Source organism: Chelon labrosus (genome assembly GCF_963514085.1).
Source record: "Chelon labrosus genome assembly, chromosome: 9".
Lineage (NCBI taxonomy): Eukaryota > Metazoa > Chordata > Actinopteri > Mugiliformes > Mugilidae > Chelon > Chelon labrosus.
In genome coordinates this window covers 27,788,122-27,815,639 of record NC_140359.1, presented here as the reverse complement: position 1 = coordinate 27,815,639, position 27,518 = coordinate 27,788,122, and the positions used below count along the sequence as shown (strand labels likewise).

The following is a 27,518-nucleotide window of genomic DNA, read 5'->3' as shown; positions in this document are numbered from 1 at the left end:
GCTCTTCCATCGTCATGAACGTCTTCCCTCACCAAACCGTCTCCAGCAACAGTCTCTGCATCCACCGGTACGTCCTCCTGTTTGTTTGTTTGATTAAAATCTAAAACTGGTGCTCAGGGTCTCTGTTGTTCGCCTCAGCAAACGTTAGGACGTCCCCTCTATCGCGTCCACCGTCACAGACAGAAACCTCGGTCCCCACCAAACCCACTGATCTCCTCCCTACAGTCACTGCATCTGTCTCTGGTACTTTACATTCTTTAGAACACTTGTTAATCAGAGTATAGCATCAAGTTCATTCAACTTCTGGGATATTGATCCTGTCAGTTCAGTAGTAAAAGGGGTTGTTAGTCAGTTTCAGTTTCAGCTGCTTTGGTGTTAATGGAATTAGGTGTACTAGAGAGGCAACAATAAGATGACCCCCCCCCCCCCCCCCAAAAAAAAACAAAAAACAGGACTTGTCCACTAGTTATGCATTTAGCTAGAGTCACTGGTGTCACTGCTGGTAACATGAGGCCGTAACCTGGAGGTTGCACAGGCAGCAGTCCATACAAACTACTGAGAACCATCCTGAGTTGCTGCAATGAAAAAGTGAAAAAAATAATATTTGAATTCAGCCCTCTGTAGTTTGATAATTTAATTTCCATCACACGATGTGGCATCCTTTCATTCCTGACCATAGAACATTTATGGCATGGTAACTTGTATATACTTTGTATTTATTTTTGGTTTTTGTCCCTTAAAATGTCTGTACTTGCATGTCATGCTGCTCATTTGTGCCTTGAATTGCCCCCCGGGGACAAATAAAGCTTTCTGAATCTGAATCTGAATCTAATCCTATTTGTGCTGATGTCTGTCTGAGACCAGCTCCCTGCTTCTGTCCTGCTTTCTCTTGTACCTTCACAGTTTTGTCCAGCAGGTGGAGCTCCAACATTAAAACACCTGAAATCTGTCTGCATGGTTTTGTTTGTTCAGCCCACTTGTTGGGTGGAGTCATCAGTCTCTGTTTTTAGTTTCACTTTCACTCGATGGTTGTGTTGCAGCAAGAATTTCCTGTGAAGGCTGAACTGGACTAAAGAGAAAGAATCAAGTGAGTAAAAGTCTTGTATGTGGTAGATGTGGTGGTGGAGGGTTAAACATGATGCTCTAGCTACATGAGGACACTCACTGACATGATGGATCATTAATTGTACTCGTGATATGATCCGTCTGTCAGCATCACACCAGCTCTACTGGCCTTATTTAAATAGAACACAGTGGTATCAGTCTAAAGAACTGCTTTCTGGGCTTCTGGCTGATGGTGCGTTCAATGTCTGAAATCTACCTGAAATGAGAGGATCTGTCTCTTCCTACAGGTTCATGTCAAACTTTAGAACGAGAACAAGATGTAAAACTTTAGGCCTCAAAAAAGAGGCGCCATTTCAGAATCACGTCACTCAAGCCAGCCGCGGTTAAAGAATTCTTGCGCGACTATTTTATATTTACGGTAGAGGTGCGGCCAGTTGCTAATAAAAACTGTGGATTCTGATTCAAGTTTAAAAACTATTAAGGAAAACATTTACTACTACATAGTTTTCAAACCCGAATCCACGAAATACACGTTTTTGTTTCTTTGTGACACATGCATTTGGACTTTCCCCAGCGCCTGTACCGTTAGTACGAGAGTAGACGCGCAAGAAAAATATAAGTAAATATTATTAATATATTATTAATTAATGATAGTAGCCTTTTTTATACTTTTCCTTTAACAACTGTTATTGTCTGTGTCTCTCTCTCTACTGTGTCTCTACTTGTGTTTTTATGAGTGTAGGGTGAATGCTTGTTAATGAATAACACACTGTAAGCTGCTGGACACCTGAATTTCCCCTGTGGGGATGAATAAAGTACTTATCTATCTATCTATCTATCTATCTATCTATCTATTTAGTTTGACTATGTTTCTGTGAATGACGGTTCACGTAAGCACAGTTATTTAACGAGATCAGGGAATGAGGATGTGATCTGACTGACATGTGAGATATGACTATTACTGCGCCACCTAGCTGCAGGCATGTGAATTGACACCTTGGCAAAGTGACATGGTAGGACTTCTACCAAGTTACCAGGACTGATGCCTTTCGCCTTTGCAGTTTGTCCTTGGCAGACACTTTAGCTACACAGGAAAAGATAAATCATTATTATTATGAGAAATCAACAGGGATCCTGCAACTTCATTTCCATAGACCCCTAATTAAATCAGTTAGAATATTGCTCCATTGGGCTGAGCTAATAATGTCATTTCTCTATGATCCCAGTCATTTTTAGTCCAAGGACCCCCAAACTGATAGAGAGATGGATCAGGGACCCCCTATTGCCGGGCTATTCAATTGGTGGCCCCTGAGGAATTATATGTACCGGCCTTTAAAGTGTCGTGTAGTTATTACATATGGACAGTCTAAATACAGCGCATGACTATATGACTATGGCTAATTGTACATTCTCTCGTGCAGTAGGAGGTGATATGCACACGTTTAAGTCGGACCTATATTTTGAGGGACCGCAATGTGAACCTAAGATCAATAGCTAATATTCTGTCTTTGTGTTTGTCAACTGTCTTGTCCCTCTGTTGCCTGTCTGTTATCTTGTCATGTCTTATATGTTGTATATGTTGTTTTATGTGTTACATTGTATACTTGTCTTATAAGTATCTTACATGTGTTGTGGTATTTTACACGTATCTCACTGTAAGTGGTGTTTTAATCTCCCCTCCCCTTATGTATCCTGGGCTCCACTAAAGGGGTTGTATGGTTACGGTAGGACAAAATAATGTACCTTTTCTTTTTCTGTTTGCTTTATTAAAAATAAAGTTGTCCTCCGAAGAGGGGGGGTGGTGGCGGGGGAAAAAAAAAAAAAAAAAAAAGTAGACCAGAGCAGCTCCCAGTGCGGTAGGCCCCCATGAGGAGACACTGGAGCTAAAAACTGAGGGACTAAAACTGTAAGACAGAATAAAAATGACCAGTATAAATAAGATGCTTTCAGCTTGTACAATTAAGACATGTAGTTAAAATATATTATTAAAGTACTCGTACTCGTACTCGTCGTCTTCCGCTTATCCGGGTCCGGGTCGCGGGGGCAACAGCTTCAGCAGGGAAGCCCAGACAGCCCTCTCCCCAGCCACTTCAGCCAGCTCCTCCGGAGGAACCCCCAGGCGTTCCCAGGCCAGACGAGAGATATAATCCCTCCATCGTGTCCTGGGTCGGCCTCGAGGTCTCCTACCGGTGGGACATGCCCGAAACACCTCTCCTGGGAGGCGTCCGGGGGGCATCCTTACCAGATGCCCTAGCCACCTCAACTGACTCCTCTCGACGTGGAGGAGCAGCGGCTCTACTCTGAGCTCCTCCCGTATGTCCGAGCTCCTAACCCTATTTCTAAGGCTGAGCCCGGCCACCCTACGAAGGAAACTCATTTCGGCCGCCTGTATTCGCGATCTTGTTCTTTCGGTCATTACCCAAAGTTCATGACCATAGGTGAGGATTGGAACGTAGATCGACCGGTAAATTGAGAGCTTCGCCTTTTGGCCTAGCTCTCTCTTCACCACGACCGACAGGTTAAGCATCCGCATCACTGCCGATGCCGCTCCGATCCGCCTGTCGATCTCTCGCTCCCTTTTACCCTCACTCGTGAACAAGACCCCGAGATACTTAAACTCCTCCACTTGAGGCAGGAGTTAAAGTAAAAATAAATAAAAAAAATAAATAAATGATAAAAAGTCTGAGAAGAACTGCTAAGAACTAAAACTGCTAAAATCCGAGGGCCGAAAACTAAAACTTTAAAATGGGGTAAAAATGAAAAGTATAGATAAAATGCTTTCAACTTGTACATGAAAACATGTAGTTAAAGCAGATCAAGAATCTGATTAAAAGGTAGGGTAATAAAAGAAATCAGTTAAAAGCCTGATTAAAAGGTGGGTCTTGAGCCTCTTTTTAAAAACATCAACAGTCTCTGCGGCCCTGTGGTTCTCCGGCAGGCTGTTCCACAATCGGGGACCATAATAACTGAAAGCTGCCTCCCCGTGTGTTTTCGATCTAACTTTTGGTATGGTTAAAAGGCCAGTGCCGGACGACCTCAGGGTCCGCGAAGGTTGATATGGTAAAAGTAAGTCAGATAAATAAGAAGGCCCAAGACTGTTAAGACACTTAAAAACAAGTAAGAGAACCTTAAAATCAATCCTGAAGCGCACGGGAAGCCAATGCAGCGATTTTAAAACCGGTGTAATGTGCTCCCGCCCTCTGGTCCTCGTCAGCACTTGTGCGGCTGAGTTCTGAAGTAGCTGAAGATTAGAGATACTTTTTTTGGGAAGACCAGAGAGCAGGGCATTACAATAATCTAAACGACAAGAGATAAAAGCATGCATCAGTACCTCCGTGCTGGCCTGAGAGAGAAATGGGCGGACTCTGGCATGACCAATCAAAGTCGCTGGTCGCGCTCGAGTGCAACCCTCTGAGCACTGACTATATACGCCTGGCTCTGACCACTCTGACTTCTTTCTTTCAAGCACTAAGGTTGGCTAACAAGACAAAATATCTCTCTCTACTTTCAAGAAAAATGAGTTCAGTAGTTGTCCATATGAAGAGGGTTGCCAACCGTCCCTTGAGAATCAAAAATAGTGTGTAAAATGTCAACGGAATGAATGAATAACAGGGCGCTTTATATGAACATTTACGGTAAACTTATTCCCAGGCCGTCTCCTGCTCTGTGACCAATGAGCTGACAGCGAGAATCCTGCTCATCTCATTGGTCAAGGTACTGTTATTTGCGAAGAAGATACCAGAAGACAACAAAGCAACAAAGCAAACAACTGTTACTCACACTTTCTGTTTGAACTTTTCTTATTGCACTTTTACAAGAGGAATGCTCTGCTTTCTATTGTTTTCAATTAATTTATACAATTTTAAGCAGGACAGGTTTCTGTTAATTTTGTTATTTTGTATTAAAAATACATTGTTGAATAATTATTTGTTTTGCACGTGTTCATATCACTCAAAAATATGAATCTAATTCAATTCAGGTTCGAGTCAAATAGTTCACACACACAAAAAAGCTAAAAAAAAAAAAAAAAAATGCCGGGAAGGGTGAAGGCAATCGGGTCCCTTATTTATTTTTCAGGGAGGTGGCAACCCTTTGTGCATATGCTGTTCTGCATTTACAAAATAGAATACACTGACTCCCTCAGTATGGGCGGCACAGTGGAAATGTGGTTAGCACTGATGCCTCACAGCAAGAACGTCACCGGTTTGAATCCATGGGCCGGCTGGCCTTTCTGTGTGGAGTCTGCATGTTCTCCCTGTGTCTGCGTGGGTTCTCTCCATGTTCTCCAGCTTCCTCCCACCATCCAAAGACATGCTGGTTAGGTTCACTGGTGATTCTAAATTGGCCGTGGGTGTGAGTGTGAATGGTTGTCTGTCTCTGTGTGTGGCCCTGCGATGGACTGGAGACCTGTCCAGGGTGTACCCCTGCCTCTCGCCCGATGACAGCTGTGACAGGCTCCAGCAGACCCCCGTGACCCTTAACAGGAATAACCGGGTATAGAAAATGAATGAATGACTCCCTCAGTATGTTGTTGTGTAGTGCCGTATATCATTCAGTACTAAGCTCTTCACATTGTTTTTATGTTAAATGTAAATGTGGAAACTAAACTGAGTGATGGCCTATTAGTGCCACTGTCATCTATAAACATACCTGTTATCTTTTTTGGTTTAGTTACTAAACGATCCATTTTCATAACAATGTCCATCCACTTGGTATAATAATATACTGGCCTCAGTAGTTGGCTGCTGTTGATAGGAGCTGCAGTGTTGGTAGACTTTTGTTGTATTTTGTTGTTTTGTTGACACAGATGAAGTAAATCAGTTATTGAGCTGCTTGTGGACACCAACAATCACAGGATGTTTAGTTCTGACTATCACACTGATTACACACTTCACATCAATCAATCGATCAATGATTCTACTTTATATTATATATATATTTTTTTATTAGGATCAACTGAACATCACCGTCCCAGTAAGTAAAAGTGAAGTGTCTCCTAAATCTTCTATGAACATGTAGAATTCCAGCAGTTTGTAGACAATAAGTCACATTTTCTTGAAATGTTTCCAAGTTGACTGGTGAGTTAGAAAGTTTCACTTGATAATGACTGACAGATTCTCTTCAGTCCACCTTAAATCCTCAGTGACTTCATTAGAGGTTGTTGATGCAGTTGTGTTGAATTCATCATTGATTCAGTTTCTCTTTGTTTTATGAATCTTTTCTAGGAGAGAAATGGAACATGAAGTGCTTCAGTACGAGGCTGCGGGTAAGTGTCTGTTGTCTTGTCCAGTTGTTCTCATCCACTCTCTCAATGTAAAATGAATCAGGGCTCAGCTCCACCTTAAACAGGTTGATGATGATTGATGGAGTCAGTTTTGTTTCCTTGTGTTCAGCTGTCTAATCACAGCAGCATTTTGAAGGTCTTACTTTCTTAGAAAGTTAGAAAGTTTCAGTTGATAAAAACTTTCAGGATTTTTTCAGCTTTGACTCCAGAAGGACTTGAACGGTCATTGTGTTACTGGACCAGCAGCTAAAGAACACAATCCTGCCTCTTTTCATTTTCATTTTAGGAATTATTTAAGGAGGTTTACTATTGTATAAAGTATTTAATGTGTTAGAGCAGACATTAAAAACTCAGAGAGGGGGCCAAAATTAAGAACTGTCACGGTCCAACCACAATGAACATTTATTTAAAATGAAAGACATTTTGTCGTTTCAGATGTATTATCAGAAACCATTCATACAGAAATATGAATTTAACTTTTTCCTACCATAATAAAGAATTTACACTAAACCAAGCTCACTGATTAAATAAGTAGTGTAGCACAAAGAGTCACGTACTGGTGCTTAAATGGCTTTATTTTTGCACACCGTGAAAACTGTAAGTAATTAATATAAAAAAGAACAAAATGAGTTAACTGAACTACAAACAAACAAAATCTTTGAGCAAACTCCCATTAGATATCAATAAAACATTTTCTGTGTAATTCCTGTGCTTAAGTTAGTTAATATAAAATTTATTCATTTACATACATTTTAAATTTAAGAGGGATGATTGTTAAAATTCAACCAGACATTTGACACATAGGAATAAGCGCTGTGTACCTCTTTCCACACCAAGGGAGCTAAATTATGATGATACCAGTGATATTGCCGTCATGGACACGTCTGCTTCCTAGCAGTCCCAACAAACCAAACGTGAGCTTAACATGGCTGAACAAGTTATCAGACCATTGTTAATAATAAGCATTCCAAACATGACCGTATTTACTCACGTCTGAATAATCCAGGAGAGAGCCGAAACCAACAAAAAACTGCCACACAAGCAGTAACGTGCAGTGAGGTCCATGGCTGCCTACCCTGCCTCACCTGACTGCACACCACTGCACACAAGTAACACCAGCCAGGAGCCTCACATGCACCGGTCTTAAGAATTGAATTGATTGTGAGCTTCCGATCTCTTGATTATCCGATTTCCTGGCTGACGGTGCCCACTGACTCACTTTTCATGTTGGTGAGTGGTGGCTTTACATTTATAAATACGTCTAGAATTATTGGATTCTCTTGTAAAGAGGAGCAAGGACGTTAGCAGCTGTGTTAAACATGCTGCTGTTATTTGGCTAATGGACTCTTTCAGTGTGTCTGTATGTTAGCACGTATTTAACCACCTGGTGTTTAGCTGTAGTGGTGTTGTCATTTATATTTTACCAAGTTTTCCGTTTGCCACGTGTGCTACCATGGAACAGTAGGCTAACCTATTTAGCCCGTTGTCTGGTACAGCGTTACTACATCTTTGAGTAAGAATCACTGTTAATATATTATAGTATTTAGTGCTCTAACTGCTTGTAGCTTTAAATCAAATAAATTCGCTTATTATAGCGCCACCTAGCTGCAGGCGTGTGTATTGACACCTTGGAAAATCTGTGATCATAAATAAATAAATATGCATTACTGGCATTTTAATATTATTAAGGTGGAGTTTTAAGCTCACATGAGCTATGAGTTATTTTTATATTTGCCTTTAATTATTTAAAGAAATTGTGCAAACTAATGGAAAGAAAAGGGTAAAAGGGTGAATAGTTTTGATGTGCATGCATGATAATCGTCCTGTACACTGACTGCAGCTAGACTGAGACAACAGGAGATGACAGCATTGTAACTTCTGCTGAGAACTTGTGGTGGACCCTGAGGAAGCAGGAGCTAGTGGATGTGTGAGATGAGTTTAGTGATCCTACACTGAATATGGGTGGAGTAACAGTTATTGAGCTGCTTGTGGACACCAACAATCACAGGATGTTTAGTTCTGACTATCACACTGATTACACACTTCACATCAATCAATCAATCAATGATTCTACTTTATGTTTCTCTACAGGATCAGCTGAAATAGACCATCCCAGTAAGTAAAAGTGAAGATATTGTAGCTGTAAGATTTAGGAGATAGGTTCATGTTGTTACTGTGCTCAATAATATATGAATAACAAATTAATGTACTGATTTTATGAATGAATTTCTGTGTCTCTCTCTGTCTTTACAGTCACAGATGATCAGCCCCTAAAGCGCAACAGCAGCTATGATATTCTTCCACCTGACAGTGAGTTTAACTGAGTCTGAACTTTTCTGTTGGTTAATAGAACATCTGATCATATCACACTGAAATCACTGATTCTGACTCTAGATTAGTTCATAGAGTCTTATGATACAGTTTCATTCATTCTGCTAAGATCCTGTGGTAGTGGAGAATGCTGAGATACACTTGGCAGTTCAGGTGGTGAACATTACAGGATTTAAATAAACAGTTAAACCTCCTATAGAAACTATATGCACACATTAAAACACAAAACTGAAGCTGCATGTGATAAGTTGATCACTAATAGATTCTCTATAATGTTGACAAAAATAATATAATTGTTCATTTTCTTCCACAGTGTCTGAGCTGAGGGTTGTTCTGCTGGGGAGCAGCTGGTCTGAGAGGAGTTCAGTGGGGAACCTCATCCTGGGAGAGAACAAGTTCAACCAAGAACCTGAGTCTTGTCTGAGAATCAGTGGAACATTTGATAACAAAAAAGTAGATGTCATCAACATCCCAGATCTGCTGCTCCCCAACATCTCTGAAGATGAACTTAGAGAACATGTAGGAACCTGTGAGAGACTCTCTGCTCCTGGACCTCATGTGTTCCTGCTGGTTCTACAGCCTGAAGACTTCACTGAGGAACACAGACAGAGACTCTGCAGAGTCCTGGAACTCTTCAGTGATCGATCATTTGATCATTCACTGGTTCTGATATCAACACCCAGAGAGGAGAGCTCAGTAGAAAACTACATGAAGTGTCCTCCATTAAAAGAACTGATCATAAAATGTAGATACAGATACTTGAAGAGGAGGGATATTGATCGTTCAGAGCTGTTAACACGCTTGGGTCAAATAGTAAAGGAGAACAATGGAGAACATCTGAGGTGTGGTGGATATGAAGAAAACGATTCTGGTTTAACCATGAGAGGAACCAACCGTCCGTCTTTAAACCTGGTTCTGTGTGGGAGGAGAGGATCAGAGAAGACTTCAGCAGCCGAGGCCATTTTAGGTCAGACAGAGCTTCATTCAGTCTCCAACTCATCAGAGTGTGTTCAGAATCAGGGAGAGGTGTGTGGACGTTGGGTTTCCCTGGTGGAGCTGCCTGCCTTGTATGGAAAACCTCAGGAGGCAGTGATGAAGGAATCATTCAGGTGTATCTCCCTCTGTGATCCTGAGGGCGTCCATGCCTTCATCCTGGTCCTACCTGTGGGTCCCCTCACTGATGAAGACAAGGGAGAGTTAGAGATCATCCAGAACACATTTAGCTCCAGAGTCAATGACTTCACCATGATTCTGTTCACTGTGGATTCAGATCCAAATCATCCAGATGTTGTTAACTTTTTAAAAGAAAACCAGAACATCCAGGAGATCTGTCAGAGCTGCAGAGGAAGATATTTTGTTCTCAACATTAGGAACAAACAGCAGATCCCAGAACTGTTGGAGACTGTGGAACAGATGAGATTCACTAAGGACAAACCTGACTCCTACACAATATACACCTTTGCTCGTTCCCAAATGGATATGATCAGCTCACTGCAGGCTGAGAAGCTTCAAATAAAAGGTAAGTACTATCATTTTTAATTTCCTTTTCATTCTCTCTCGGTTTACAGAGTTTGGTGACATTTACAGTCAGATCAGGGGAGGAAGCTATATTGTTAATTTTTCCAATTTCTCTTGATTCCTTGACAATAGAAAATGGCTGTAAGTTCATATCTAAGTGCCTCCTTGTCTCCAGTATCTGCTGTGACCTCCTTGTAACTAAATGTTTCTGGTAACAGCTGATCAATGGTCTACAGCAGCTTGGAGGAATTTTAGCCCATTCCTCAGAACAGAACCACTTCAGTTCTGAGATGTTGGTGGGTTTCCTCACATCAACTGCTTGCTTCAGGTCCTTCCACAACATTTCTATTGGATTAAGGTCAGGACTTTGACTTGGCCGTTCCTAAACATTCATCTTGTTCTTCTTTAACATTCTCTTGTAGAACCACTTGTGTTCTTGGTTCTCGTTGTCTTGCTGTATGACCCAGTTTCTCTTCACATTCAGCTCATGGACAGATGTCCTGACATTTTCTTTTAGAGTTCACTGGTAGAATTCACAATTCATTGGTCCATCAATGATGACAAGCTGTCCTGGTCCAGATGCAGCAGAACAGGCCCAAACCAGGACATTAGCACCCCCATGTTTGATGGAGGGATGAGGTTCTGATGCTGGAATGATGCAGTGTTGGTTCATCTCATTTAAACCAAACTATTCTACTTTGGTCTCATCTGTCCACTAAACATTGTCCCAATAGTCTTGTGTCTTGTCCACATGATGTTTAGAAATGTTCTTCTTGGAGAGCAGTGTCTTTGTCCATCGCACCATGGTTGTTCAGTGGATTCATCAACATTAACATTAGCCAATGAGAGAGAGGCCTTTAGCTGCTTAGAAGTTCCCCTGGGTTCCTCTGGGACCTCTCAGACTATTATGGAGTGATCTTTGTTTGTGGACTACTCCTGTGGAGGGGAACAGTCATCTTCAGTCTGTCTGACTGTGGATTATTTGTGGGTTCCAAACTCTTTAGAGATGATTTTGAAACCTTTTCCAGCCTGATGAGCAACAACAACTCTTTTTCTGAGCTCCTCAGAAAGCTCCTTTGTCCGTTGCCATCATACACTTTTACAAACATGTGTTGTGAAGATCAGACTGAGGCAAATCTCTGATTCTTTAAATACAACAAGGCATTGTGTAAAACTTATGTGATAATCTGCTTTTATTCATTACAGTGTGATGGTCTTTCTGCTGGGCTTTAGGCCTGTCGCACCTCCAACGGTGTCAAGGTGTGAATGATGAAGTTGTGCTAGACTTTTTTGTTGTCTGTCATTTTGACTGACAGATCATAAAAATCCCATCATAACCCATTTTTACCCATCGCTTTAATTTTTTAAAAATGATAACAATGACATAGTCAGTAGCATTTAATTTTCATTCATTTTTAATTAATATTCGGTAGCAGTGGAAAAAAGATTTGGTTCATCAAAGATGACTCAAGAATCATGAATCTAGAGTCTATTTAACCGGCTCAGTTGAGTCCTACCACGTTTGATTTATATAAACGGCACCATTCGAACATCTTACATCTCACTCAGCAGAGAAATAAAATGTACTACTGGACTTGACCACTAGCAAACTAAGGCACTCAGACACTCACTCACTTACGCACAATACGCAGAGAAACGAAACTTAACAGACTCTTACACTACTTATCAAGAGAGACAAGAGCCGATTAATATGCTCACTCGTCACCAAGTTTGCGGACAACATCAGTCTGACTCTTGTCTGACTTAAAATAACCAAAATGTTTCTCCTCCTCCTTTCACTCCACGCCGTTCTTTTTTTTGTTGTTGTTGCTGATGCCACCAAGCTGGGCCGTGATAGGTCAAGAGGCTAAAGCCCTTCCTCTGCCTACATCTCCCAGAATGACTTGCAGTTCTGGCTCGGAGTATTCTTCCTATTTTTCTCTAACGGAGTTCAAGTGAAATTATCGAATATTCTATCAAACGTATTTTCTATTGATATCGATCACGTGTCTATCGCGATATGTATCGTTATTGTTTTATCGCCCAGCCCTAGGCACTGTATTTGCTGTAACTCTGTTGGGTTCCTTTATTCATCATAAAATATCAGCTGAATAAATAACAACAAAGAATCACAACTCTGTCGTGAAGAGAGACACTTGCTCTTCTCTTTCTTTGTCTTGTTGTTTCCATCTAGTCTTTGATTAGACATGAGGACAGACATTGTGTAGAGAGCGTCCTCTAGTGGTAACTTTTTGTCCAGATGGTTCTCCAGACTCTCTGTCTCCACCTGCAGTCTGCCTCAGTCCACACAGACTATCACAGGTAGTGAGGTGGAGCTGCTAGATGTTGACACAGATGAAGTAAATCAGTTATTGAGCTGCTTGTGGACACCAACAATCACAGGATGTTTAGTTCTGACTATCACACTGATTACACACTTCACATCAATCAATCAATCAATCAATCAATCAATCATTCTACTTTGTTTCTCTACAGCAGTTCCTCTACTACTATATCCCGGTAAGTAAAAGTGAAGTGTCTCCTAAATCTTCTATGAACATGTAGAATTCCAGCAGTTTGTAGACAATAAGTCACATTTTCTTGAAATGTTTCCAAGTTGACTGGTGAGTTAGAAAGTTTCACTTGATAATGACTGACAGATTCTCTTCAGTCCACCTTAAATCCTCACTGACTTCATTCCAGGTTGTTAATCCACCTTATATCGGTGCTGGTTTGTGATATCAAGCTGAGGTCAATGATAATGTCAGAGTTAATAAAGTATTAGCTAGGGTGAATCTCTGTCTTGGAAGCTCTCCACCAGCTGGACTGAGAAGGATCCTACTGAGCATGCTCTATAGAAGCTAGCTGAACATGCATGGACCTAATACAGGAAGCTTGGAAACTGAAGAACTTTGATTCAAGTGAAGGAGGAGTCCTCATGTGATCAGAGTTCTAGTTCTCTTTAGTACATCCACACATGTGATCCTCTGATGTCATAGAACAGTAAGCAACAATAACCTGATGAGATCAATGCTACATACCATCAGTAGTAACTGAGTCAGACTGGTCCAATGTATGCAGGCTGTGATCTGTACTGTATGAATGGATTCAGCCTCTCTGACTAGCACCATCAACCACAATACTTCCTCTGTTAACAGACTAACTGTTAAAGAATAATATTATTGATCCAGCATCTGAAGCAGTCATCTGTTACATCAGGTCATAGCCAGTGAGGGATCAGAGTTCATGAGGGACGTCAAAGCAGACGTTGAAAACACTTTTCTTCTGCCTCCATCTACTACAAGATATCTGCTGGGTTATTCAGCACTGGCTGATAAGTCAACACTAAGTCTGAAGAGAAGTCAATATTAGCTTTAACATGAATGATCAAATGTAGAAAAGAATCAAATCAAACACTGCCTGCTTCCTGGTTATTAGTCTAGCTTTGGCTCTACAATGTATTAGGGATGCCACGGTTCAATTTGTAGAGCTGCAGTTTAGAACTAAGTCACTGAACACAGCTCTGGAAGTGGATGAAAGCAAGAAGTTAGAGAGACACACAGAATCCAGAGAGATGACTACAAGCTGAAACATCAACTCACACATCAATACATCAGTCAATGCATCTACATGTTCTCTCTCCCTGCAATGCACCCTTAGTCAGCTATGAAGCTCAGCAGCATTAAATACCAGCCACCTGACAGTAAGTTAAAGTGAACTGAGTCAGAAATCCTCTTGGTCACATTAACATGTAGGATTACAGCTTTTCTAGGCTCTAGATTCACATTTAGACACTTGCTCTTCTCTTTCTTTGTCTTGTTGTTTTCAGCTAGTCTTTGATTAGACATGAGGACAGACATTGTGTAGAGAGCGTCCTCTAGTGGTAACTTTCTGTCCAGGTGGTTCTCCTGACTCTCTGTCTCCACCTGCAGTCTGCCTCAGTCCACACAGACTATCACAGGTAGTGAGGTGGAGCTGCTAGATGTTGACACAGATGAAGTAAATCAGTTATTGAGCTGCTTGTGGACACCAACAATCACAGGATGTTTAGTTCTGACTATCACACTGATTACACACTTCACATCAATCAATCAATCAATCAATAAATCTACTTTATGTTTCTCTACAGGTTCAGCTCTACGATCACGTCCTGGTAAGTAAAAGTGAAGTGTCTCCTAAATCTTCTATGAACATGTAGAATTCCAGCAGTTTGTAGACAATAAGTCACATTTTCTTGAAATGTTTCCAAGTTGACTGGTGAGTTAGAAAGATTCACTTGATAATGACTGACAGATTCTCTTTTTTTCAATGTTTCCTTCTATGACATGATCTGGAACATGTAACAGAGGACCTGTTGTCTCGCAGTAAGTAACTGTTGTCTTGTCCAGTTGTTCTCATCCGCTCTCTCAATCTAAAATGAATCAGGGTTCAGCTCCACCTTAAACAGATCAAATCAGTATATGGATTAATGTTTGATTGATGTCTGCTGACTCTAATCTCATCCAACACACAGCTGATATTAGTCTCTGTACTGGATGAGTCAGGTTATGTCCATCTAAATATGGTGCTGTACTGGTGGCAGTCTGTTACAGACACTCAGCTTTTTCTCCTCTTCCTCTTTTCTTACTTACTTGTGGCCTATCTATAAATATCTGGTCAGGATGGTTTGAGAAGTTTGTGCTGGGATTTTTTCCTGGTTTCTAACTGTTTAATATTGACAGGAGCATAAAATATATGAAAACTGCATCTATCACACTGATTACACACTTCACATCAATCAATCAATCAACCAATCAATCTACTTTATGTTTCTCTACAGTGTCAGCTGAAATAGATCGTCTCAGTTAGTAAAAGTGAAGCTTCTCCTAAATCTTCTATGAACATGTAGAATTCCAGCAGTTTGTAGACAATAAGTCACATTTTCTTGAAATGTTTCCAAGTTGACTGGTGAGTTAGAAAGTTTCACTTGATAATGACTGACAGATTCTCTTCAGTCCACCTTAAATCCTCAGTGACTTCATTACAGGTTGTTGATGCAGTTGTGTTGAATTCATCATTGATTCAGTTTCTGTTTGTATTTTATAAATCTTTTCTGTTCCAGCCTCTGAGGATTCTGGCTATGGAGGTACGTCTCACAGCCAGTGTCTGTTGTCTTGTCCAGTTGTTCTCATCCACTATCTCAATATAAAATGAATCAGGGTTCAGCTCCACCTTAAACAGATCAAATCAGTATATGGATTAATGTTTGATTGATGTCTGCTGACTCCAATCTCATCCAACACATAGCTGATATTAGTCTCTGTACTGGATGAGTCAGGTTATGTCCATCTAAAGATGGTGCTGTACTGGTGGCAGTCTGTTACAGACACTCAGCTTTTTCTCCTCTTCCTCTTTTCTTAATTACTTGTGGCCTATCTATAAATATCTGCTCAGGATGGTTTGAGAAGTTTGTGCTGGGCTTCTTTCCTGGTTTCTAACTGTTTAATATTGACAGGAGCATAAAAAATATGAAAACTGTACCTATCACACTGATTACACACTTCACATCAATCAATCAATCAATCAATCAATCAATCAATCAATCAATCTACTCTATGTTTCTCTACAGGTTCAGCTGAACCATCACCTCTCCGTAAGTAAAAGTGAGGTGTCTCCTAAATCTTCTATTAACATGTAGAATTCCAGCAGTTTGTAGACAATAAGTCACATTTTCTTGAAATGTTTCCAAGTTGACTGGTGAGTTAGAAAGTTTCACTTGATAATGACTGACAGATTCTCTTCAGTCCACCTTAAATCCTCAGTGACTTCATTACAGGTTGTTAATCCACCTTATATCGGTGCTGGTTTGTGATATCAAGCGGAGGTCAATGATAATGTCAGAGTTAATAAAGTATTAGCTAGGGTGAATCTCTGTCTTGGAAGCTCTCCACCAGCTGGACTGAGAAGGATCCTACTGAGCATGCTCTATAGAAGCTAGCTGAACATGCATGTACCTAATACAGGAAGCTTGGAAACTGAAGAACTTTGATTCAAGTGAAGGAGGAGTCCTCATGTGATCGTAGTTCTAGTTCTCTTTAGTACATCCACACATGTGATCCTCTGATGTCATAGAACAGTAAGCAACAATAACCTGATGAGATCAATGCTACATACCATCAGTAGTAACTGAGTCAGACTGGTCCAATGTATGCAGGCTGTGATCTGTACTGTATGAATGGATTCAGCCTCTCTGACTAGCACCATCAACCACAATACTTCCTCTGTTAACAGACTAACTGTTAAAGAATAATATTATTGATCCAGCATCTGAAGCAGTCATCTGTTCCATCAGGTCATAGCCAGTGAGGGCTCAGAGTTCATGAGGGACGTCAAAGCAGACGTTGAAAACACTTTTCTTCTGCCTCCATCTACTACAAGATATCTGCTGGGTTATTCAGCACTGGCTGATAAGTCTACATTAAGTCTGAAGAGAAGTCAATATTAGCTTTAACATGAATGATCAAATGTAGAAAAGAATCAAATCAAACACTGCCTGCTTCCTGGTTATTAGTCTAGCTTTGGCTCTACAATGTATTAGGGATGCCACGGTTCAATTTGTAGAGCTGCAGTTTAGAACTAAGTCACTGAACACAGGTCTGGAAGTGGATGAAAGCAAGAAGTTAGAGAGACACACAGAATCCAGAGAGACGACTACAAGCTGAAACATCAACTCACACATCAATACATCAGTCAATGCAATCTACATGTTCTCTCTCCCTGCAGTGGTCGGTCAGGCTTATCCCAGCAGCAGCAGCAGCAGTTTTGGATTGCAGCCACCTGACAGTAAGTTAAAGTGAAATGAGTCAGAAATCCTCTTGGTCACATTAACATGTAGGATTACAGCTTTTCTAGGCTCTAGATTCACATTTAGACACTTGCTCTTCTCTTTCTTTGTCTTGTTGTTTTCAGCGAGTCTTTGATTAGACATGAGGACTGACATTGTGTAGAGAGCGTCCTCTAGTGGTAACTTTCTGTCCAGGTGGTTCTCCTGACTCTCTGTCTCCACCTGCAGTCTGCCTCACTGATTAGACACTTCACATCAGTCAATCAATCATTGTACTTTATGTTTCTCTACAGTAGGGCTGTGCGATATTTCATCAGTTACGATATATTGTCAAAAACATTCCCCACGGTAAAAATATGTCATCCCGCGATAAAAACGATAAATTCCCACTGATGACGTATATATGTGCGTGACACACTCGCAGCCCAACACGTATGGAATATTGACAAATTGACATTGGCGGAAGGCGGAGCAGATACGCCGAGCAGCCTCGTTCCTAAACGAGGCTCCACCTCCGTTATCTGGTTTGGTTTTAACCCCTTAACGCCTGAATTGATTTTTCAATCATATAAAGAAATGAAATATTTGTATTTTTGCTTACCACTCCAGCCGGTCCTACGAGAAACTAGTGCTTGCAAAAGGTTCCTAGGAATTTTTTGAATGTGCACAAACTGACATTGGAGTATTACATGCGTTATTTCAGCTGCAGTCTGAATGGAAACAGTGCGTCGCGAAATCGCAACACTAGGCGTTAAGGGGTTAAAAAGTCTGATGCAGAGCAGCAAATTACAACATGCAAGGTTTGCTAACAAATAGTGCATAAAAAGGACAGTAACACCACTAATTTGTTCCACCACCTCAAACACAAGCACAAACCAGAATATGAAGAAATACAGAAAATGTGCAAAGATGCAGAAGCAGCGACGACTTAATCCGAAGAGTCCGGTAAAAAAACAACAACTCAGATAAAATTTGCAGATGTATTATAGTCAAAAAGATTAGGCTGAATTCGTTTTTATTTATCGTCATTTTTATTGTTACCGTGATAAATACCAGAAATTATCGGGATAAAATTTTTAGTCCATATCACCCATCCCTACTCTACAGCATCAGTTCTACGATCACGTCGACGTAAGTAAAAGTGAAGTGTCTCCTAAATCTTCTATGAACATGTAGATTTCCAGCAGTTTGTAGACAATAAGTCACATTTTCTTGAAATGTTTCCAAGTTGACTGGTGAGTTAGAAAGTTTCACTTGATAATGACTGACAGATTCTCTTCAGTCCACCTTAAATCCTCAGTGACTTCATTACAGGTTGTTGATGCAGTTGTGTTGAATTCATCACTGATTCAGTTTCTGTTTGTATTTTATAAATCTTTTCTGTTCCAGCCTCTGAGGATTCTGGCTATGGAGGTACGTCTCACAGCCAGTGTCTGTTGTCTTGTCCAGTTGTTCTCATCCACTCTCTCAATATAAAATTAATCAGGGTTCAGTTCCACCTTAAACAGATCAAATCAGTATATGGATTAATGTTTGATTGATGTCTGCTGACTCTAATCTCATCCAACACATAGCTGATATTAGTCTCTGTACTGGATGAGTCAGGTTATGTCCATCTAAAGATGGTGCTGTACTGGTGGCAGTCTGTTACAGACACTCAGCTTTTTCTCCTCTTCCTCTTTTCTTAATTACTTGTGGCCTATCTATAAATATCTGGTCAGGATGGTTTGAGAAGTTTGTGCTGGGCTTGTTTCCTGGTTTCTAACTGTTTAATATTGACAGGAGCATAAAAAATATGAAAACTGTATCTATCACACTGATTACACACTTCACATCAATCAATCAATCAATCAATCAATCATTCTACTTTATGTTTCTCTACAGTGTCAGCTCGACGATCATTTCTCAGTAAGTAAAAGTGAAGTGTCTCCTAAATCTTCTATGAACATGTAGAATTCCAGCAGTTTGTAGACAATAAGTCACATTTTCTTGAAATGTTTCCAAGTTGACTGGTGAGTTAGAAAGTTTCACTTGATAATGACTGACAGATTCTCTTCAGTCCACTTTTCTTCTGCCTCCATCTACTACAAGATATCTGCTGGGTTATTCAGCACTGGCTGATGAGTCAACATTAAGTCTGAAGAGAAGTCAATATCAGCTTTAACATGAATGATAAAATGTAGAAAAGAATCAAATCAAACACTGCCTGCTTCCTGGTTATTAGTCTAGCTTTGGCTCTACAATGTATTAGGGATGCCACGGTTCAATTTGTAGAGCTGCAGCTTAGAACTAAGTGACTGAACACAGCTCTGGAAGTGGATGAAAGCAAGAAGTTAGAGAGACACACAGAATCCAGAGAGATGACTACAAGCTGAAACATCAACTCACACATCAATACATCAGTCAATGCATCTACATGTTCTCTCTCCCTGCAGTGCTCTCTTACCCATCAGTGAAGACCATCAGCAGCATTAAATACCTGGCACCTGACAGTAAGTTAAAGTGAACTGAGTCAGAAATCCTCTTGGTCACATTAACATGTAGGATTACAGCTTTTCTAGGCTCTAGATTCACATTTAGACACTTGCTCTTCTCTGTCTTTGTCTTGTTGTTTTCAGCTAGTCTTTGATTAGACATGAGGACAGACATTGTGTAGAGAGCGTCCTCTAGTGGTAACTTTCTGTCCAGGTGGTTCTCCTGACTCTCTGTCTCCACCTGCAGTCTGCCTCAGTCCACACAGACTATCACAGGTAGTGAGGTGGAGCTGCTAGATGTTGACACAGATGAAGTAAATCAGTTATTGAGTTGCTTGTGGACACCAACAATCACAGGATGTTTAGTTCTGACTATCACACTGATTACACACTTCACATCAATCAATCTACTTTATGTTTCTCTACAGTGTCGGGTGAACTAGAACGTCTCAGTAAGTAAAAGTGAAGTGTCTCCTAAATCTCCTATGAACATGTAGAATTCCAGCAGTTTGTAGACAATAAGTCACATTTTCTTGAAATGTTTCCAAGTTGACTGGTGAGTTAGAAAGTTTCACTTGATAATGACTGACAGATTCTCTTTTTCCAATCTTTTTACTTCTACAACACGACCTGGAACATGTAACAGAGGCCAAGGTGACTGCTACCAGTAAGTAACTGTTGTCTTGTCCAGTTGTTCTCATCCACTCTCCCAACACATATCTGATATTAGTCTCTGTACTGGATGAGTCAGGTTATGTCCATCTAAAGATGGTGCTGTACTGGTGGCAGTCTGTTACAGACACTCAGCTTTTTCTCCTCTTCCTCTTTTCTTAATTACTTGTGGCCTATCTATGAATATCTGGACAGGATGGTTTGAGAAGTTTGTGCTGGGCTTTTTTCCTGGTTTCTAACTGTTTAATATTGACAGGAGCATAAAATATATGAAAACTGCATCTATCACACTGATTACACACTTCACATCAATCAATCAATCAATCAATCAATCAATCAATCAATCTACTCTATATTTCTCTACAGGTTCAGCTGAACCATCACCTCTCCGTAAGTAAAAGTGAAGTGTCTCCTAAATCTTCTATGAACATGTAGAATTCCAGCAGTTTGTAGACAATAAGTCACATTTTCTTGAAATGTTTCCAAGTTGACTGGTGAGTTAGAAAGTTTCACTTGATAATGACTGACAGATTCTCTTCAGTCCACCTTAAATCCTTAGTGACTTCATTACAGGTTGTTAATCCACCTTATATTGGTGCTGGTTTGTGATATCAAGCTGAGGTCAATGATAATGTCAGAGTTAATAAAGTATTAGCTAGGGTGAATCTCTGTCTTGGAAGCTCTCCACCAGCTGGACTGAGAAGGATCCTACTGAGCATGCTCTATAGAAGCTAGCTGAACATGCATGGACCTAATACAGGAAGCTTGGAAACTGAAGAACTTTGATTCAAGTGAAGGAGGAGTCCTCATGTGATCAGAGTTCTAGTTCTCTTTAGTACATCCACACATGTGATCCTCTGATGTCATAGAACAGTAAGCAACAATAACCTGATGAGATCAATGCTACATACCATCAGTAGTAACTGAGTCAGACTGGTCCAATGTATGCAGGCTGTGATCTGTACTGTATGAATGGATTCAGCCTCTCTGACTAGCACCATCAACCACAATACTTCCTCTGTTAACAGACTAACTGTTAAAGAATAATATTATTGATCCAGCATCTGAAGCAGTCATCTGTTCCATCAGGTCATAGCCAGTGAGGGCTCAGAGTTCATGAGGGACGTCAAAGCAGACGTTGAAAACACTTTTCTTCTGCCTCCATCTACTACAAGATATCTGCTGGGTTATTCAGCACTGGCTGATAAGTCAACATTAAGTCTGAAGAGAAGTCAATATTAGCTTTAACATGAATGATAAAATGTAGAAAAGACTCAAATCAAACACTGCCTGCTTCCTGGTTATTAGTCTAGCTTTGGCTCTACAATGTATTAGGGATGCCACGGTTCAATTTGTAGAGCTGCAGTTTAGAACTAAGTCACTGAACACAGCTCTGGAAGTGGATGAAAGCAAGAAGTTAGAGAGACACACAGAATCCAGAGAGATGACTACAAGCTGAAACATCAACTCACACATCAATACATCAGTCAATGCATCTACATGTTCTCTCTCCCTGCAGAGCTCTCTGACTCATCAGTGAAGCCCAGCAGCAGCATTCATCACCAGCCACCTGACAGTAAGTTAAAGTGAAATGAGTCAGAAATCCTCTTGGTCACATTAACATGTAGGATTACAGCTTTTCTAGGCTCTAGATTCACATTTAGACACTTGCTCTTCTCTTTCTTTGTCTTGTTGTTTTTAGCTAGTCTTTGATTAGACATGAGGACAGACATTGTGTAGAGAGCGTCCTCTAGTGGTAACTTTCTGTCCAGGTGGTTCTCCTGACTCTCTGTCTCCACCTGCAGTCTGCCTCAGTCCACACAGACTATCACAGGTAGTGAGGTGGAGCTGCTAGATGTTGACACAGATGAAGTAAATCAGTTATTGAGCTGCTTGTGGACACCAACAATCACAGGATGTTTAGTTTTGACTATCACACTGATTACACACTTCACATCAATCAATCAATCAATCAATCAATCAATCAATCTACTTTATGTTTCTCTACAGTGTCAGCTAGACGATCACGTTCTGGTAAGTAAAAGTGAAGTGTCTCCTAAATCTTCTATGAACATGTAGAATTCCAGCAGTTTGTAGACAATAAGTCACATTTTCTTGAAATGTTTCCAAGTTGACTGGTGAGTTAGAAAGTTTCACTTGATAATGACTGACAGATTCTCTTCAGTCCACCTTAAATCCTCAGTGACTTCATTACAGGTTGTTGATGCAGTTGTGTTGAATTCATCATTGATTCAGTTTCTCTTTGTTTTTTATAAATCTTTTCTGTTCCAGCCTCTGTGGATTCTGGCTATGATGGTATGTCTCTCAGCCAGTGTCTGTTGTCTTGTCCAGTTGTTCTCATCCACTATCTCAATATAAAATGAATCAGGGTTCAGCTCCACATTAAACAGATCAAATCAGTATATGGATTAATGTTTGATTGATGTCTGCTGACTCTAATCTCATCCAACACATAGCTGATATTAGTCTCTGTACTGGATGAGTCAGGTTATGTCCATCTAAAGATGGTGCTGTACTGGTGGCAGTCTGTTACAGACACTCAGCTTTTTCTCCCCTTCCTCTTTTCTTAATTACTTGTGGCCTATCTATAAATATCTGGACAGGATGGTTTGAGAAGTTTGTGCTGGGCTATTTTCCTGGTTTCTAACTGTTTAATATTGACAGGAGCATAAAATATATGAAAACTGCATCTATCACACTGATTAGACACTTCACATCAATCAATCAATCATTCTACTTTATGTTTCTCTACAGTGTCAGCTAGACGATCATGTTCTGGTAAGTAAAAGTGAAGTGTCTCCTAAATCTTCTATGAACATGTAGAATTCCAGCAGTTTGTAGACAATAAGTCACATTTTCTTGAAATGTTTCCAAGTTGACTGGTGAGTTAGAAAGTTTCACTTGATAATGACTGACAGATTCTCTTTTTCCAATCTTTTTACTTCTTATTGTTACATGTTCCAGGTCTTACGACCTGGAACATGTAACAGAGGCCAAGGTGACTGCTACCAGTAAGTAACTGTTGTCTTGTCCAGTTGTTCTCATCCACTCTCCCAACACATAGCTGATATTAGTCTCTGTACTGGATGAGTCAGGTTATGTCCATCTAAAGATGGTGCTGTACTGGTGGCAGTCTGTTACAGACACTCAGCTTTTTCTCCTCTTCCTCTTTTCTTAATTACTTTTTTTTTTTTTAGAATATTTTATTTTCAGTTTTCAATTCAACAAGATATACATGAAAACACAAACACACAACTCCAAACCCCTCCCCCAACCCACCCACCAACAAATTGAGAGAAAGAGAAAGAATAAATAAATAACAATAATAAAAATAGTCGAGAGGCAAGGTAGACAACAGTAAGCACTGTCAGCAAAGAGCTTGTAAATCTACAACCTGTCCATCACAGAGGCCGACAATGTGTCCAAATATGTGCCAAATAAGGTTGCCACATCTCTGTAAAAGTATTATAGTCTTTCCTGAGTGTATATGTAATTTTTTTCAAGTAGAACTCAGCTGTTCTTTTCTGAAACCCATCTTCCTATTGAAAGCTGGGAGTCAGACTTCCACGCGATGACGATGCACTTCCTGGCAACACACAAGGAGAGTCAGAATCAGAATCAGAATACTGTATTAATCCTTCAAGGAAATTGTTTTGTTGCTGTTGCTCCCATAAAGTGACAGTGGCTAGTTTGATGAAGTTAAAGTTTGATGGCCACAGGCAGGAATGACCTCCTGTTAATCCACCTTATATCGGTGCTGGTTTGTGAAGTCCCTAATATAGAGAGGTACCTAATATATTCAGTAACATGTGAATGTCCTGGAATGACTTCATTTTATGAGTTGGGAGCATTTTTAATAAATTGTTTGAAATGCTGTAAACTCTTAATAATGGACCCTCAACTATATTTTCTGTGTATGTTATACATTACTCAATCCTTTCTTTGTGTAAACAAGTCATGCACCCAAATGCATGAGCTGCTCTAGCTCCCTACAGGAAGCAATATGTAAAACCAGATGTCAAATTTTGTAAGCAAAATTGTGCTTGTCTTGGTAATCAGTCTCCTTCTATTGTTAGAGCTTCAGCTGATGAACATGTCAGTACATCCCATTTTTCCACACAATCATCTTAACGTTTTCCCATATGACTGACACTATGTGATAGCAGAAGGAAGTTTTACAAAATGTATGATGGGATCTTCAACCACTAAGGTCAGAAGTCGGTCATTTGTAGACTGATAGCTTTGATCTGAGTTTGTGGTTGATTGTCATTGAGCTGGGCTTCCACAGTGCAGGTGAGGTGAGTCATTGATTACCTGGTCTGATGCTAGGGTGAGAGAAGCCTCTGTAATAGTCACAAGTGGCTGGTGGTATAGGAGAGGACGACGCTGTTGGTGACACAGCAAATTAGTCTCTGACTGCAGTCATGACAGATGGGGACATTTGGAAGTGGATGAAATCAAGAAGGTCTCAGACAGAGCAGCTGAGTTAGAGAGACTACCAGAAACAAGCTGAAGCATCAACTCACACATGAATACATCAGTCAATGCATCTACATGTTCTCTCTCCCTGCAGTTCGACGTAGGTCATCTATGAAGCTCAGCAGCAGCATTGAACGCCTTCCACCTGGCAGTAAGTAAAAGTAAACTGAGTCAGAAATCCTCTTGGTCACATTAACATGTAGGATTACAGCTTTTCTAGGCTCTAGATTCACATTTACTCTTTATTTATTTATTTCAACATCTTTGCAGGTTCAGGATGAAATGATGAGTTTCAGATCAAAATGTCCTCTTAAAGAATTACAACCTCCTCACTCACATTGTTAATCCAGTTCTAGTGTTTCACTGTGGATTCTCTGTGTTACTATGTTTTCTAATTCAGTCTTTTTCTTTTTAGCATCTGAGCTGAGGGTTGTTCTTCTGGGGAACAGCTGCTCTGAGAGGAGTTCAGTGGGGAACTTAATCCTGGGAGAGAACAAGTTCAACACTGAGGAAGAACCAGACCATTGTGTGAGAGTCAGTGGACTGATTAAAGACAAAGAAGTAGTTCTCATCAACATCCCAGATCTGCTGCTCCCCAACATCTCTGAAGATAAACTTAGAGAACATGTAGGAACCTGTGAGAGACTCTCTGCTCCTGGACCTCATGTGTTCCTGCTGCTTCTACAGCCTGAAGACTTCACTGAGGAACACAGACAGAGACTCTGCAGAGTCCTGGAACTCTTCAGTGATCGATCATTTGATCATTCACTGGTTCTGATATCAACACCCAGAGAGGAGCAGCCAGGCTTCATGGAAAAGTATCGACAACATCCACCCATAGAAGAAATGATCAAGATGTGTAGAGACAGAGTCTTGTGGCTGAAAGACCTTCACATTGGAGAGCTGTTAACACGATTTGAACAGATTGTTGAAGAGAACAATGGAGGGTATGTCTTTGAAGATCCTTTAAAACAATTCTTAAAGACAACTGGACAGGCAGCTTCTTCAGCTCTGAATGATTGGTGGGGGGTTTAGAATTTTATTTAGAATTACTGCATGTGGTTCCCATTTGAAACTCACATGACTGTTAATGTGTTACAGATGAACCTCGGTGATGACCTGTGTTTTTCACTATTTGTGGTACTCTACCCAATTAATGGCCAGAAATCCAAGTTTCAAAGAGTGAACTGGGTTAAAATATTTTGGATTTAGATGTTCAGACAGTGTTGATGGCAGATTATATCTCAGTTAACCTCCTCTGTTCAGAGAAAGGTTTTCCAGTTTGACATAGATGTCTCCCTTGACTTCTCTTTCAGACATAGGTGTTGTTGTTTCCAAAGGAGTGTCTGATTCTGGATCTTGAATTCTCAAAGTCAGGACTCCTTTGCAGCTCAATAGGTACACACAGTACCAATCAGTGCCGACAATCTTTGAGTTAGTTGGGTAATTCAATAACCGAACTAACTTCCACAACTAACTTAATTTTGCATGCACAGAATCCACTGCCAGTGATGTAGACTTTCCTGAATGCTTGACATGTGGCAAGAAACTGGCCAACAGCAAAAAAAATAAATAAATAAAAAATCATGCACAGAAGGGCCTTTATAGGTTTAAGGGGGTTTATGGTTGTTATAGCACATTATGACAAAGGGTAGCTATCAGGCTTGACCTGGGAAGAGCTTTGTTGAGGTTGGAATGATGCAGCGTCTGGATTTAGATGATTTCAAATTTGTACATTCACTCGAGGTGCCGCTATCTGGGATAAATAAAGTCCCAGCTTATCTTATCTTATCTCAATTTCAGTTTTTGATCAGAATTGCTGTAGATTTAGATTTGTCTTGCTCCAGTCTCAGGTATATTTTTACTTATTTCTGCTTCATTGACAACGTGTTCTCACTTTTTTAATAACTTGCTCATTATAGCCTCCACTAATAGTCTGCCAAGCTGAGGGTCACAGATGTGTATACAGTAGTAACCCAGTCTTCCGTTTTCTTTGTAATCTGTTGTGTGGTATCTGAGGCTCATACTGCGTGCTACATCGTGTTAAATTTGAATCTCGCTGATTGTTTGTCACGGTCTAGTTCACAAACGTTTGATACTTTTAATTAATAGAGATGTTATGCTCAAGACCATAGACATATATACACTACTATATACTAATATACAACTACTTCCACCACCATCCCCAGATGCACAAGCATTTCAGTTATTTTGTAAATATATTTTTGTATTTCTATCAATCCTATAAAAGCATCTAAAACATACAGTATTATATGATGGCAAACTCAAGTATATTATTATTTTCTATAAAAGGAAAAAAAAATCAAATATTTCAAGATGCGCATACTGTAGATACTTTATTGTTAAGCAGACACAACTTTCTGTTTCACAACCCCTTGTTTCATGCGAATGCTATGTATAATATTATCCAGCAGATGTCGCCACATTTCATTCTATCAAATGCTTCGAAACACCTGAACCATTTCAACACATTTGCTTCAGATTTATTCAGTGGTTCAGAAAGCTTCGGTTTCTCAATCACTATTAATTACACCCAACCTCAGTTTTATTTGATTTTTTGACCATTTTTACCGACGGTAATTCCTCCCGTTTCTATGTAATGATACTAATGGACAGGATAAATAAAGTATCTATCTAATTTTGTCCACCTTGTCTTCCTGCGTCCAGGAGTCAGATGACTTGAACAGAACTGATTTGTTGTGCAGGCACAGAAAGAAACAAACGTTTCAAATGAGGAAGAAACGAGTTGAAATAAGAACTTCATATGCACACCCCTGGATGGAATCCATATATCAATATTAATAACACCTTTTCTTGTCTGTCTGCATCT

The 27,518-nt window shown here is 40.2% G+C and overlaps 1 protein-coding gene across 4 annotated transcripts; it reads left to right on the top strand.

Moving 5' to 3' along the window:
* The first annotated feature begins 1,023 nt into the window (after window positions 1-1,023).
* LOC311493433 (uncharacterized protein) lies at window positions 1,024-27,448 on the top strand. 4 transcript variants are annotated; one of them, XR_014699239.1, is made up of 25 exons: window positions 1,024-1,087; window positions 6,016-6,039; window positions 6,291-6,331; window positions 8,441-8,464; window positions 8,603-8,659; window positions 8,994-10,199; window positions 12,695-12,718; window positions 14,328-14,351; window positions 14,545-14,562; window positions 15,300-15,323; window positions 15,807-15,830; window positions 16,961-17,020; window positions 18,411-18,434; window positions 18,906-18,929; window positions 19,457-19,513; window positions 19,924-19,947; window positions 20,142-20,162; window positions 20,534-20,557; window positions 21,687-21,743; window positions 22,178-22,201; window positions 22,460-22,483; window positions 22,943-22,966; window positions 23,153-23,199; window positions 24,762-24,818; window positions 25,083-25,140. XR_014699239.1 is itself a non-coding variant. In XM_084552084.1 (24 exons), the coding sequence occupies exons 3-24, from the start codon at window positions 6,298-6,300 to the stop codon at window positions 25,700-25,702; spliced, it is 2,472 nt and encodes an 823-aa protein (XP_084408210.1). In that variant the 5' UTR covers window positions 1,024-1,087; window positions 6,016-6,039; window positions 6,291-6,297; the 3' UTR covers window positions 25,703-27,448. The 4 variants fall into 4 exon arrangements, 3 of the variants coding, with proteins under 3 accessions (XP_084408210.1, XP_084408208.1, XP_084408209.1); XM_084552084.1 differs by lacking the exon at window positions 23,153-23,199 and having other exon boundaries at window positions 12,698-12,718; window positions 25,083-27,448; XM_084552082.1 differs by lacking the exon at window positions 23,153-23,199 and having other exon boundaries at window positions 25,083-27,448.
* The last annotated feature ends 70 nt before the right edge of the window (window positions 27,449-27,518 follow it).

Coding starts and splice junctions, on each gene's coding strand:
- LOC311493433 (XM_084552082.1), top strand. CDS start 6,298: ATGGAACATGAAGTGCTTCAGTACGAGGCTGCGG. Junction 6,332..8,440: donor GCTTCAGTACGAGGCTGCGG/GTAAGTGTCTGT, acceptor GTTTCTCTACAG/GATCAGCTGAAATAGACCAT. Junction 20,558..21,686: donor AGCTGAACCATCACCTCTCC/GTAAGTAAAAGT, acceptor CTCTCCCTGCAG/AGCTCTCTGACTCATCAGTG.